Consider the following 14,486-nt stretch of genomic DNA (forward strand, 5'->3'; position numbering starts at 1 on the left):
TGCTTCTGCATTCGCGCATGAGGGGACAGGGATGCCTTACATTTTTTTTATTTATTTACTTATTAATTTTTTACACTGTCCTTTTAATTTTTTTTTTGATCAACTTTATTACTATTACAAGAAATGTAAACATCCCTTATAATAGGAATAAGGCATGAAAGGTTCTCTTTAAGGAAACATTTGGGGTCAATGAGACTCCAGATATCTCCTCTACCCTGGAAAACATGAGATTAAAAAAAAACAACCATTGATCTTTGCTTTCCAGGAAAAAAAAAATGCCAGAGCAGGAAGTGACGTCACAACGTCGTTTCCGGCCTCCCAGGGTCATAGAGTTGGCTGGGGACCGTGCAGTCCATACATGTTTAAACTTTAACCTGCTATTATTATAGGCTGGGGATGGAATTGTGTTGCCCATTTAGAAAAGGCCAGCAGAGGGCGCCAAAGTGAATGAGTGTAATGTGTGGAACTGCATAGGAAAGGGAAAGGATTGATGGAAGCCTGCTTCTCTCAGCCAACAAAGCTTGCCCTTAGAGTCAGGGGGTTGGGGTTTTAACAGACAGGCGGAGCTCCGAGGAAAGTAGACGTTCAGGTGGGTATTTTTTTCATTTTGATGAAAATTGGAATTGATTTTCGTTATTGTTAATTAATTAATTGTTATTAATTGAAATAATTCAAATGTTATATTCTTTTAGTTTTCGTCACTGAAAACATGCAGCTGACGAAAACTATGATGAAAATATTTTCATCTACAAAATGAACACTGGTGGGAACTGAGAATTACTGTTGATTAACTCATTATTATGCCCACAAATCGTTGGTGACCACTGTTAATTCAACTCTTGCCTGATAGCTCCCGAGGGCAAGGGTTTACTGATGGGCAGACTGGCGAGGCCACTGGTATTAACAGATAGATGGTAAGGGGAGGCACTCATAGGTAAATCCTTGAAATTCCTGCAGCGACTTTGAGACATGAACACTCTTAATTCGTGGTTGAGGCTTGGAGGGTCTGAGGCCATCATTATAAGATGCAGGTAGAACCACAAGACTCTGCGGTGGACCAGATAACCAAGAAATATGCCGGATGCAATGATTCTGCCAGAAGCCATGGCTCTTAACCGCTTGCCGACCGCCGCACGACTATTTACATCGGCAGTCAGCCCCTCACAGGCAAAGCGACGTAGGGCTACGTCGCTAGCCTTTGAGGGTCTAGGGAGCGAGCACGCGCCGCTGGAGGTGCGCTCCAGCGCGGTCACGGACCCCCCCGCGCGTGTGCCCTGCGGACCCGATGTCCGCCGGTCACTCGCGATCTTCCGTTAGAGCAGGAGAAAGGCAGGCGGCTAATGTAAATAAACCGCCTGTCATTCTCCCCTGTGTATGAATAGTGATCAGACGGTTCTACTATGTAGGACCGTTGATCATTGTTCCTACACTTCAAGCCACAGCCAATCACAGTTAGAATCACGCCCCTAGGGACACACATAACCCCTCCCTCTCAAAAAAAGTTTACCCCTTCACTGTCAGTGTCATTTTACAGTAACAGTGCATATGTATAGCACTGATTACTGTAGTAATGTCACTGGTAACCCCAAAAGTGTCAAAAATGTCAGTCAAGGGTCCGATCTGTCCGCCGCAATGTCGCAGTACTGCAAAAAAATCGCAGATCGCCGCCATTACTCGTTAAAAAAACCCAACAAAAATGACAAAAATCTTTCCCTTAGTTAGTAAACGCAATTACTTTTGCACAAACCAATCAAAATACACTTTTTGCAATTTTTTTTTTTACCAAACATATGTAGCAGAAAACAAATTGGCCAAAAATGTAAAAAAATTTTGATTTTTACATTTTTTTTGGGGAATTTCATATAAAAAATTTTGAAAAATATTGTTATTTTTGCAAAATTGACGCTATTTTTTTGTTTATAGCGCAAAAAGTAAAAATCACACAGGTGATCAAATACCACCAAAAGAAAGCTCTGTTTGTGGGAAAAAAAGGACGTCAAATTCGTTTAGGTACAGCGTCGCACAACCGCGCAATTGTCCGTTAAAGTCACGCAGTGCCGAATCGCAAAATAGGCCCTGGTCAGGAAGGGGGTAAAATCTTCCGGGGCTTAAGTGGTTAAAGAGGACCTTCGCCCTCTCCTATCACACATGTGTTTTGTGGACAACCCAGTGGCACAGTGAAGAGGGTACAACATTGGAAAGGGGGAGTGAAGTTTAACCACTTTACCACCGGAGGATTTTGCTGTCTTTAGTCTGTTCCACTTTTTGCGATTCGGCACTGTGCGACTTTAACTGGCAATTGCGCGGTCATGCAACGCCATACCCAAAATAAATTTACGTCCTTTTTTTCCCACAAATTGAGCTTTCTTTTGGTGGTATTTGATCACCTGTGCGATTTTTACTTTTTGCGCTATAGACAAAAAAAGAGCGACAATTTTGAAAAAATAACAATATTTTTCACATTTTTTTATATGAAATTCCCTCCCAAAAAAATGTAAAAATCTAAATTTTTTATCATTTTAGGCCAATTTGTTTTCTGCTACATATTTTTGGTAAAAAAATTGCAATAAGCGTATTTTGATTGGTTTGTGCAAAAGTTATTGCGTTTATTAACTAAAGGAAAGATTTCTGTCATGTTTGGTGTTTTTTTTTAAACTAGTAATGGCGGCGATCTGCGATTTTTTTTGCGGGACTATGACATTGCGCTGGACAGATCGGACCCTTGACTGACATTTTTGACACTTTTGGGGGTACCAGTGACATTACTACAGTAATTAGTGCTATACATATGCACTGTTACTGTAAAAATGACACTGGCAGGGAAGGGGTTAATTTTTATTGGTGATCAAGGGGTTAATGTATGCCTGGTGCTTACTGACGTGTGTGGGGGGGAGGTGACTGAGTGACACAGGGACAGATCGCAGGTTCAGCTATGCAGAATCCTGCAATCTGACCCTGCCTGTCACTTAGGAGATCCGCCCGCTGGTGTTTACACAAGCAGGCGTATCTCCACACTCGATTCCCCGACGATCGGGGAAGAGCGGCGGTGATCACCGCCGCTCCTCCCCTGGCCCGACTCCCGCTGTGACTGAATACAGAGAGAGGGGAATGTCTGGCGACGTAGGTCTACGTCGTCAGACGTTATCGAGCCACTTTGCCGCAGTAGCAGCTCAGTGAGCAGCGGTAAAGTGATTAAGGGAGTCAACTGAGGACTCACTACCAACTGGAGAATAAAATATTAAAGTCCAGTTAAGAAAGTAAAAATAAGTTGCCCAGTAATGAGCAGCTTCTGCTGCAGTACAATATGTTAGATCCAGAGCTGCCCCTAAACGTCTCCAGTCTTCCAGGTAGAATGGTAATTTAACCCACTTCTGTAAGCCTAGGCTAGTACAGGTTCATGTAAAGCACATTTTCGTTTAATGAGCCTAAAGGGCCGTACACACGGGCCGAATATCAGGCGGTATCAGCCGCTTCAATAGAAAACTGCCAACATTTGGCCTTTGTGTATAGCTGTCGGTCTGACAGAAGCCAGTTGAACGTCTGGCTCCTGTGACTGTCAAAGCGACATGACCGAAAAAGATCTCCCGATCGCCATCCAATTAGTGCTGACCAGTGTGCTCTGGTGGGGAGGGGGGTTGTAGGGGCATCCCCTTGTCAGAACACAATGACTCAGAGGGGGAGATCATTGTACTATCATTGCATAGTTAATACAGAGGCTCCTCCCAAGCTCTTTAGTGTGGCTTTAGTTCTATCTCTTCACCCAAACCTCCTCTTGTCTCAGGTTGGTCTTGTGGCGAGCCATGGTAGAGTTGGAAAGAGATGCCAGCCAACCTGCCAGTATGTTTTAGGTTGAGGGAACTTAATAGGGTCATATGATGAGAAGACATGCACAGGACTGGTTTCGTTGACCTGTTTGCAGTAGAGCAGTTGAAGCTTAAGATTTCTCCAAGCAACCAAGGCCTTCACAGGGTACCTTCTTAGATTCTTCTCCGCCTTCAGTACAGAGGCTCCTCCCAAGCTCTACAGTGTAGCTTTAGTTCTATCTCTTCACCCAACCCTCCTCTTGTCTCAGGATGGTCTTGTGGCGAGCCATGGTAGAGTTGGAAAGAGATGCCAGCCAACCTGCCAGTATGTTTTAGGTTAAGGGAACTTAATAGGGTCACATGATGGGAAGACAGGTGTGGGACTGGTTTTGTTGACCTGTTTGCAGTAGAGCAGTTGAAGCTTAAGCTTTCTCCAAGCAACCAAGGCCTTCACAGGGTACCTTCTCAGATTCTTCTCCGCCTTCAGTACAGAGGCGCCTCCCAAGCTCTACGGTGTTGCTTTAGTTCTATCTCTTCACCCAACCCTCCTCTTATCTCAGGATGGCCTTGTGGCCATGGTAGAGATGGAAAGAGATGCCAGCCAACCTGCCAGTATGTTTTAGGTTGAGGGAACTTAATAGGGTCACATGATCAGAAGACATGCACGGGACTGGTTTCATTGACCTGTTTGCAGTAGAGCAGTTGAAGCTTAAGCTTTCTCCAAGCAACCAAGGCCTTCACAGGGTAACTTCTCAGATTCTTCTCGACCTTCAGGGCCTCCATGCCTACAACTTGGCCCAGGGCTCCTCCCATGAGCCTTTTTCTACCAAGTACTCTTTGGGACACAGGTTAATTCTTAACACCAGACGGAGGACATACCATCTCTTTGTAGGAGAGCACCATGCAAATATGGGAATATCATAAAAATTCCATGAGCATTGCGTGCTCAGCTCCCTTTTTTTAATGCTAGTCTTAAAAACATGAGGGACCCAAGGGGCATTTTAACCCTATTCTTCTTTGCCAGCCCTTTCTTGGACACATCGCTTCTCTCCTTTAACAAAAACATTTGATGCAGTAAAGGGAAAGCACGATGGACCTTGAGGATTTTGGTGTGTAATAACAGAGCATCTGTTCAATGTGCTGCTGAGGGACGTGACCATACTGTTCTTGTCAAAATGAGCTTTATTGTTCCTAAATATAGAGCTTGCGGGAAATCTTCATTTGTTCTTGTCCACGAATACCAAGTATTCATGTTAGGAAGAAGAAGATGCATGCACGCTGTGTAACAAACACATTTCCTTCTCGGTTGTGTTCAGGAAGAAATATTCTCATTTTCAGATTGGCATGTGGCAAAGATAGGTGAGATTCTAAAGAGGCTTGTTTGAAAAAAAATGACCAAAACAAGCCCCTCTGCAAAAGAAGAATCCTAATATTCACCTGTCCAGTGAGTGGTAGATTCTTGGTTGGCTGTCCTAATGAGCGCCAGCCTCTAGGGGAACCTTCAGCATCTAAAATTTGGGGGTATGTGGGATGCCTGCATTATCCATCATGTGCCGTGGTTCCTTATGCTGGTCCCTAAAGCCTCGTACACACGCAACGAATTTCCACCGACCGGTCGTCCGTCTTTTGTCCAGAGTGCGTGTCGGTTGGTTGGAATGTGCCTAGACTGCACACGGATTTTTCCGCATGACAGAATTCTACTTCAGAAGTGATGTCATGTGTTGGATTGCTTTCTATGTGTTCTTTCATCTCTGAGCATGCCCAGTCTTGCTCATAAGATTTTTTCCCCGTTGAAATCTGTACTAACGAGACGAAAATCGGACGTGTGTTGACGGTCGACAGAAATTATATAGCCTGCACACCAGGATTTTTTCGGCCGAAGAGTCGGAGTCGGTTGTCGGAAGCACCATACTAACAAGCCGAAAATCGGCAGATCGGTCGTCGGACAAAATTTCCCGGCTGAATTTCTTCTCGTGTGTACGAGGCTTTAGTCTCTTACATCACTTTAGGATATATTAGTGATGTAGGGGAGGTAGGAGGAACCACAACGGGCAAATTTCGAACATCACTATAGCACACATTAGTGAAGTAGGGGGGTAGAAAGAACCACAGCGGGCAAGTCTCTAATATCACTATAGTACACATCAGTGAAGTAGGGTAGGTATGAGGAACCTCACCGAGCAACAGGCAGTCAACTTACCTGGAGTGTGTCGGGTGCAAAGATACTGGCCTAATCACATGTTAGGACAGGCATAGTTGCAAGCATCTCCATGTGATTCATTGGGGTTGATTTTACTACAACTGGAGAGTGGAAAATCTGGTGCAGCTGTGCATTGTAGCCAATCAGCTTTGAACTTGAGCTTGTTCAATTAAGCTTTGACAAAAAAAAAAAAGTTTCTGTGCAGAACTTCCCCAGATTTTGCACTCTCCAGTTTTACTAAAGCAACCCCATTGTTTCTGCTATTTAGGTCCAATTAGATACTTTTTGATACATTATATAAGCCCTGATGAAAGTGGACTGTTGGCCCCTAAAACGCGTTGATCACCTTTTGTTTCCTTTTTGTTATTGGTATTGTTAAAGATCTTGGACTTTTGAGATTACTTTTTGGTGCTTGTCCACACTGGGAGTTCCTCCAAATGGACAGTTGGGTTCTATGCACATGCTGATATATCCTCTGTCTGTATCTTGTATGTGTTGTGTTCATCTCATCCGATGGTTTTAAAGCGGAGTTCCACCCTAAATTTACACTTACCTCCATCTTCTCGCTCCGGGTCACCTGAAAAACAAATGGATTATCGCAATTTTTTTTTTTTTACTTACCTTGTAGAGAACATATACTTACCTTACTTCCTTCTTCCTCCCTCGGCGGCCGCGCCGTCACTTCCTGGCTTTTGCAATGATTCCTGGGAGCTGAACGTCATCGCTCCCAGGAATCATTGCGCCTGCACCGGCCCCGACGTCAGTTCCGGGGCGCGCGCGTCATTCCCTTCTAAACAGCTTCTGGGCATGCCCCGGAAGTGACGTTGGGGCCAGTGCAGTGCATCGTGGGACCGAAGAAGAAGGAAGAGGACGCGGAAGAGGATCGCGCTGGCTTCAAGCTGCCCACACCTGAGATGGTAGCGCTGGACAAGACATTTTCAAGGTAAGTATTTCTCCCAAAAGGTAAGTGCAACCCGGGACAGATGAGAGGCTAGCCATTGTGGAATGTACTAGCCCTGACTGTCCCGGGGGTATTTTTATTAAAAAATGTATAACCAGGGTGGAACTCCGCTTTAAGTCAGGACTTCTCAAACTGTGTTCAGGCACATGCCTGATTTTCACTATTTTCTGCTGCTCTGCTGTCATTATTGCCATCATTGGTAGCCAAGGGTTGAGCATTTGTTGATGTTGTTTAATGCTGATCATGTCAAGACTAAGTATGGTGCTTCCCTGCACTATAGACCGGTGGGATCTCTAGTTTACTGTCCTTCAGGCTCTGTTCACATATAGGCTTTTCGGAGAATTGCTGTGATTCTGCCCCCCATTCCAAACCATTGCAATGGCACTCCAAACGCGGCACGATTTTGCCGTAATTGTCACCAGATGAATTGCGGTAAAATCGCGCACACAGAATCGCGGGACGCCCAAAAGAAGTACAAGAATACATAATAGCCAATCACTCACTGTGCTCATTCAAAAAAGAAAGTGGTTGGTAAATACCACGGGCCCGGGCAGCAGGGGCAATCTATGCCCGCATTTAGGGTATACCCTTCATGACTCTAACATAAAAAAAGGTTACGCATGCACATGCTCTAAACCCAGAAGCAGGCTGCGACGTACCAGTACAGTGCTTTGCTTGCATGGGCCGCCCATCCACAGTATTACATTTTGTCACTTCTTGTTTCAGCTGTTTGTTTACTAGTTTACTACAATTTGGGGGGCAGAAGAGAGATCTGGGGTCTAATAGACCCCAGATCTCTCCATAAGGAGGACCTGTCACGGCCCATGCTATCGCAAGGGATGTTCATCCCTTGTGATAGCAATAAAGTTAAAAAAATAAATAAATTGAAGAGACAGTGAAAAAAAAATGTAATAAAATAAATAAATGAATACATTTGGCTCACATGCAAATGCGAACATGCTCATAGGTCGTGCAATATATGTAAACGGTAATTGCACCACACATGTGAGGTATTGCTGCAATAATTCTAGCCCCTGGTCTCCTGTTTAACCCCGTAATGGTAACCTGTAACGGCTTTGAAAGAGTTGCCTCTAGATGATTTAATGTTCAGTTTGTGTCCTTTCCATGGGCATGCGCCGTTTTAATCACTTGCCAAGCGCAATGATGGTTACAGGGCAGCCGGCTAGTTCTGATTACAGATTGAGATATAGAACCAATCAACCGCGCATTATTACGTGATCAGCTGTGTCCAATCACAGCTGATCACAGATGTCAACAGAAGTCGGTTACAGGAACTCCTTTCCTTATGCTGACAGGATCAGAGAGGAGAGCTGATAACTGGCTTCTCTAATAAGGACATTGACACTGATAATCAGGGCACTAATTGTCAGTGTCCTGATTATCAATGCAGTCCAAACAGTGCCCACCAGTGCCGCCAATTTGTGCCCACCAGTGCTGCCAATCAGTGCCTATCAGTGCCTCCTCATCAGTGTTACCTATTAGTGCCACCTACCAGTGACCATCAGTGCTGCCTATCAATGCCCATCAGGGCCGCCTACCAGTGCCCATCTAGGCTGCCTATCAGTACCCATCAGTGCCGCCTACCAGTGCCCATCAGTGCTGCTTACCAGTGCCCATCAGTGCTGTCTATCAGTTCCCATTGGTGCCACCTATTAGTACCCATCAGTACCACCTATCAGTGCTGTCTATAAGTGCAGCCTCATCAGTGCCTCCTCATCAGTGCAGCCTATGAGTGCCCATCAGTGCCACCTACCAGTGTCCATCAGTGCTGCCTATCAATGCCCATCAGTGCCACCTCTCAGTGCCACCTATCGGTGCCCATCATTGCAACCTATCGGTGCTGCCTATCAGTGCAGCCTCATCAGTGACTCCTCATTTGTGCCCAGCAGTGCCCATCAGTGCAGCCTATCATTGCCCAGCAGTGCTGCCTATCAGTGCCCATCAGTGCCACCTATCAGTGCCCATCATTGCAACCTATTGGTGCTGCCTATCAGTGCAGCCTCATCAGTGCCTTCTCACCTGTGCCCAGCAGTGCAGCATATCAGTGCCCATCAGTGTAGCCTATGAGCGCACATCAGTGAAGGAGAAAAATGACCTGTTTGCAAAATTTTATATCAAACTATGAAAACTTTTTTTTTCCCCAAATCTTTTAGTCTTTATTTGTTTATTTAGCAAAAAAATTATAAAAATTGAAATTGCATGACCGCCCAATTGTCATTCAAAGTGCAACAGCACTGGAAGCTGAACATTGGCCTGGGCAGGAAGGGGGTACTCAGTTTTGGCACCAATACCAACCCTACTTTGTACCAATACATGGTGTGTAAAGGTGTGTTTTCCACTTAATCAGTTATATTTCCTTGAATTAAACTGGTTTTGCTTTTCGACTGAAGGGGTCAATTCAGCCATCACCATGGGCAACACACACCGATATCTTTAATTTGTAGACTTAAAACTTACAACAGTTCAACTGTTAGTAAAGAGCGAACAGTTTAATCCCTTTACTGATGGCTGTTCCTCTGTATCATAAGGCACCTGATGCCCACCTTCCCAAAATTTCCAAGACAACAGTGACACCTGCTGGCCATTGCTGTCTCCAGCAAGGAAACTACTGATGCAGAAAGTTATGAAAACTAGCATTTTCTATGGATAGAAAGAATTAAGTCCTTCATTTAAGTAATAAAACTGCACAAAAACTACTGCGCTCTTAGAATTTAGTAATCACTCATTGCTAATGGCAAAAACCGATAAAGATTTGATATACTGTATCTGTAGCACCCCCCTAGACAGGTTGCTATAGTTGAGAATGCAGTTTGGCTCTCCTGTAGCAGAGCAGGCTCAACTACTTCCCCCTGTATTTCAGTAGGTTCTGGAATGCAGTGGGTGGGAGAAGCAGATCCTGGCCTGAATATTCATGCAGCCTCAGCTAATCCCTGGCCAAGATTGTGACCAGGAGGGGGCTGAGGGGTGTATAAATAGCCTAGAGCAGTGATTGCGAACCTTGGCACCTCGGATGTTTTGGAACTAAATTTCCCATGATGCTCAGATACACTGCAGAATGCATGAGCATCATGGGAAACGTAGTTCAAAAACATCTGGGGTGCCAAGGTTCACCATCACTGGCTTAATGAGCCTGGAACAGAAGCAGTGGTGGGATTCAGCCAGTTCGCACCGGTTCCATAGAACCGGTTTCTAAATTTTTGCAAGTTCGCAGAACCGCCTTGTGAGTTTGACCATCTGTATATCATCCTCCTGATCTGCTGACCACTCTGCTGCTCTCTCTGTCCTCTGTCGGCGCTCTCTCTCTGCAGGGAGTCGGCCGGAGCCCACACACTGCACTGGTTGCTAGGCTAGAGCCGCTTAGCGTCTAGCAACCAGTGACATCACCCCTTTCTCCTCCAGGCCGCCGCCTCCCAGACAGGCCCTGACTCCCGGCCTATTACAATTTGGCTCTAGTAGGAAAGGGTGGACACGTGGTATCTGCATTGAAAGGGGGCATGAATGATGATCTCTGCATTGAAGGGGGCACGCAGCATTCTGGTCTCTGCATTGAAAGGGGGCACGAATGATGATCTCTGCATTGAAGGGGGCATGAATGATGATCTCTGCATTGAAGGGGGCACGAATGATGATCTCTGTATTGAAGGGGGCACGAATGATGATCTCTGCATTGAAGGGGACACACCGCATGCTGGTCTCTGCATTGAAAGGGGGCACAATGATCTCTGCATTGAAAGGGGGCACGCTGGTCTCTGTGCATTGAAAGGGGGCATGAATGATGATCTCTGCATTGAAGGGGGCACAAATGATGATCTCTGCATTGAAGGGGGCACGCCGCACGCTGGTCTCTGCATTGAAAGGGGGCACGATGATCTCTGCATTGAAAGGGGGCACGCTGGTCTCTGTGCATTGAAAGGGGGCACGCTGGTCACTGTGCATTGAAAGGGGGTACGCTGGTCACTGTGCATTGAAAGGGGGCACACTGGTCTCTCTGCATTGAAAGGGGGCATTATGGTCACTGTGCATTGAAAGGGGGCACGCTGGTCACTGTGCATTGAAAGAAGGGCACGCTGGTCACTGTGCATTGAAAGGGGGCACGCTGGTCACTGTGCATTGAAAGGAGGCACGCTGGTCACTGTGCATTGAAAGGGGGCACGTTGGTCACTACATTGAAGGGGGCACGCTGGTCACTGCATTGAAGGGGGCATGCTGGTCTCTGTGCATTGAAAGGGGGCACGCTTGTCACTGTGCATTGAAAGGGGGCATGCTGGTCATTCTGCATTGAAGGGGGCACGCTGGTCTCTGTGCATTGAAAGGGGGCACGCTTGTCACTGTGCATTGAAAGGGGGCACGCTGGTCATTCTGCATTGAAAGGGGGCACGCTGGCCATTCTGCATTGAAAGGGGGCACGCTGGTCACTGTGCAGTGAAAGTCGAAGCTGGTTTCTAAAATTTTTGAATCCCACCACTGAACAGAAGTGTTCTTGCTCCTCTGGAAGAAGACCCGGCCTGAGGGCAGAGGACATCTCTGCTGCTAGCTACAGGACAGAAGAAACCCATTTTAGGGGTCCCAGCTCCAGCTACAGTTTGGGGACCCCTGTCCAGAGCACCCTGAATCAGTGCAGTAAGAGTTACAGAGGATTCAGGCCTTAAGCATCCAGTCAAGAAGCTGGCTGGTACCATGCCTCCCAACTTTTGAACTTCAGAATGAGGGACACTTGAGGGAGGAAGTGACCTGTGGCACACATAGCGTGGTAAAATGGGTGTGGCCAAATGCTTAGGCATGGGATGAGCTGAAGGGGCATTGTTAAAAAAAACATGCTTCCTTGTACTTATAATAAAATATTTCATTGCTGTGCCACAAGCTGGAGCCTCACGGACATAAGCGCCAGTACCAACAATTTAAAAAAAAAAAAAAAGAATAAAAAGCTTCCATTACAAATGGTTTTGCACAAACTGTGGAATAATGCACATACTGAGAGGAGGAGTGAGGAGAGTGACATGGAGACGGACTTGTTAGTCTGCTGCTTCTCTTTTCACTGTCCAGTCTGGGGGAATATCACTGCTAATAAAGGATGATAAGGAAAAACTTGTAGGTGTTACATAACTGCAGCAAAGAAAAATCAGGTCTCCTTCCCTGCCAGACAAGGCTGTGTTGTACAGCAGAGCTGTGTAAACCTCAAAAGTGAATGGACCGAAGTACAAATCCTTTGGCAGGGAAAATAGATCTCTTATATTATTTATTCTGTTTAGGTCAGCTGTCTACCTGAAGTTTAGCTTTACATTTTAGATAATAGCATGGTTTTACTAGTTTTGGCTGATGAACACTAGATAGAGTCAAAAAAATCTCATGTTTTTCAGGCTGGAAACATAGAATAAAGTTTCTATTTTCATAATTATATATATAAAAAAATACTAATTATTCTTTCTTTTTTCCAGGAAGAACACCGGCTTGTAGAATGTGCCATTCCGACACACCATAGCATTCCCGCTTCAGCTTAGCAGATAATTTATCTGTTCTGGTCTGGACCAACTTTACCAATGAGAGACTCTACCATGTTGCATACCGAGGGCAGTGCCTTACTGAAGGCTGTCTGGCAGGGTAAATTTAGACTGACCCGCCTTTTGCTGGAAGGAGGTGCTTATATAAACGAAGGCAATTCCCAGGGTGAAACCCCTTTGATGGCAGCCTGTTTAGCCAAATACGATGACCCCCAAAACAAGTCTCGGATGGTGAAATACCTTCTGGAAAATGGGGCTGATCCTAATATGCCAGACAAGATGGGTAAGACAGCTTTAATGCATGCTTGCTGCAATCACACTGGGGCAAGCATTGCGTCTGTACTGCTGGAACATGGCTCAGACCCAAGTCTGAAGGACTATTCAGGCACATCTGCCCTCATGTATGCTCTTAACAAGGGCGACCGAGAAACCTTAAGGGTCCTCCTGGATGCCTGCAAGGCTAGAGGGAAAGAGGTCATCATTATTACCACGGACACCTCTCCTTCTGGTACTAAAAAAACAAAGCAGTATCTAAACTCACCTCCCTCACCTGGAGTAGACGAAAAGCAATCACCATCTGTATGTATGTCACCTTCAGACATTGATTTAAAAACATCACTTTCCCCAGCCAGCGAGAAAGAAGAAGCCCGGGATGTTTTCAATTTTAACATGGGTACCAGGCTTACCTGTCCTACATCCAGGCAATTAGAGATTAAAACTTCTGACCACATACCAACAAAAGGCAGAATGGTTAACAAGAAGCAATTAAAAAGGCTTAATTCCGAACCTTGGGGTTTGGTGGCCCCATCTGTCCTGGCTGCTTCTCAACTTGCTGTACCTCATGAAAAACCCTCAGCAGAGGAATCTGAGGAAAAGATTATTGCAGAGGTCAATAATCTGTCCATTAACAAAAGACCTGTGCTTTCTAGGCGTCATAGTATAGAAGGACAAGACCCATCTTGTTTTAAGAGCAGTGAGCAGTCTTCTGAGGAAGATCCCTGTGGACCAGACTCTTCATGGGCTGACAAAGTTCACTTAAGCCACCTACACCAGCCACTCTCAAGGCGCAACACAGCACCTGAGGCTCAGGAAACATCTAATGTCACTTTGGCTCCAACGATTGCAACTAATTTACGTGGAGTTCCTCATCATAAGTTGACACGTATGGAACATTATGAATCAGATTCCCATCTTTGCCCTGATTCTATTCCAGGTTCTCCAGACTCTGGGCGGGTTTCCTTGGAGAGGAGGAAATACAATGCTTCTCCATTAACACTTTTCACCAGTTCCTCCCGAGAATCGTTAGAGAGTATTCCCAGCGCTGTCTCCCCAATGACTGTTCGTAGAAGGGCTCCAGGTCTCCTGGAAAGACGGGGATCTGGTACTCTTCTTTTGGATCACATATCTCATACTAGACCGGGCTTCTTACCACCGCTAAACGTCAACCTCAACCCTCCAATCCCAGACATCCGATCTAATGGCAAAGTTCCTTCACCAGTGCATGGCAGCCAGAAAACATTGGTTCCTGTGGCCCCAAGCTCTCCAAAACACTTTGATGCCAAAGCCAAAAAGAAACTTATTAGAAGGCATTCTATGCAAACTGAACAGATCAAACAGCTTGCCAGTTTCCAGAATCTTTTCCCTCAAAATGAATCATCCAATTAAAGAGTTAATTCATGTAAAAATAATACTTTATCTAAAATGAAAAAAAAAAAAAACACTCCTGACATTCACAAATATTTATGTAAAAGTTTTAAGCCTTTAGCAGAATTTAAAATACCAGAAATGACTACCCATGGTGACTTCAGGATTCTCGAAGAAGGCAAATATCCCACATGGAAGAAAAATATATTTAAAATATATTTTAAAATAAATTCATTTTTTCCCCAAATATATTGGAAATATATTTGAAATGCTACAATTTTGGCCATATTCAATATATTTCTAAAAAATTTTCCCTAAATATATTGGAAATATATTTTTCTTCCATATGGGATGGATTA

General features: G+C 45.1%; 1 protein-coding gene across 1 annotated transcript in view; it reads left to right on the forward strand.

Annotated features, from left to right (window-relative positions):
• ANKRD34A (ankyrin repeat domain 34A) overlaps positions 1-14,282 on the forward strand; it is a 52,360-nt gene extending 38,078 nt beyond the window's left edge. The window contains exon 2 of the mRNA XM_082275730.1: positions 12,421-14,282. Within this exon, the coding sequence (XP_082131856.1) occupies positions 12,523-14,148 (1,626 nt within the window). The 5' untranslated portion in view covers positions 12,421-12,522 and the 3' untranslated portion in view covers positions 14,149-14,282. The remainder of the gene's footprint in view (positions 1-12,420) is intronic.
• The last annotated feature ends 204 nt before the right edge of the window (positions 14,283-14,486 follow it).

The sequence above is a fragment of the Pelophylax lessonae genome (genome assembly GCF_965119305.1).
Source record: "Pelophylax lessonae genome assembly, chromosome: 13".
In the NCBI taxonomy this organism is placed as follows: domain Eukaryota; kingdom Metazoa; phylum Chordata; class Amphibia; order Anura; family Ranidae; genus Pelophylax; species Pelophylax lessonae.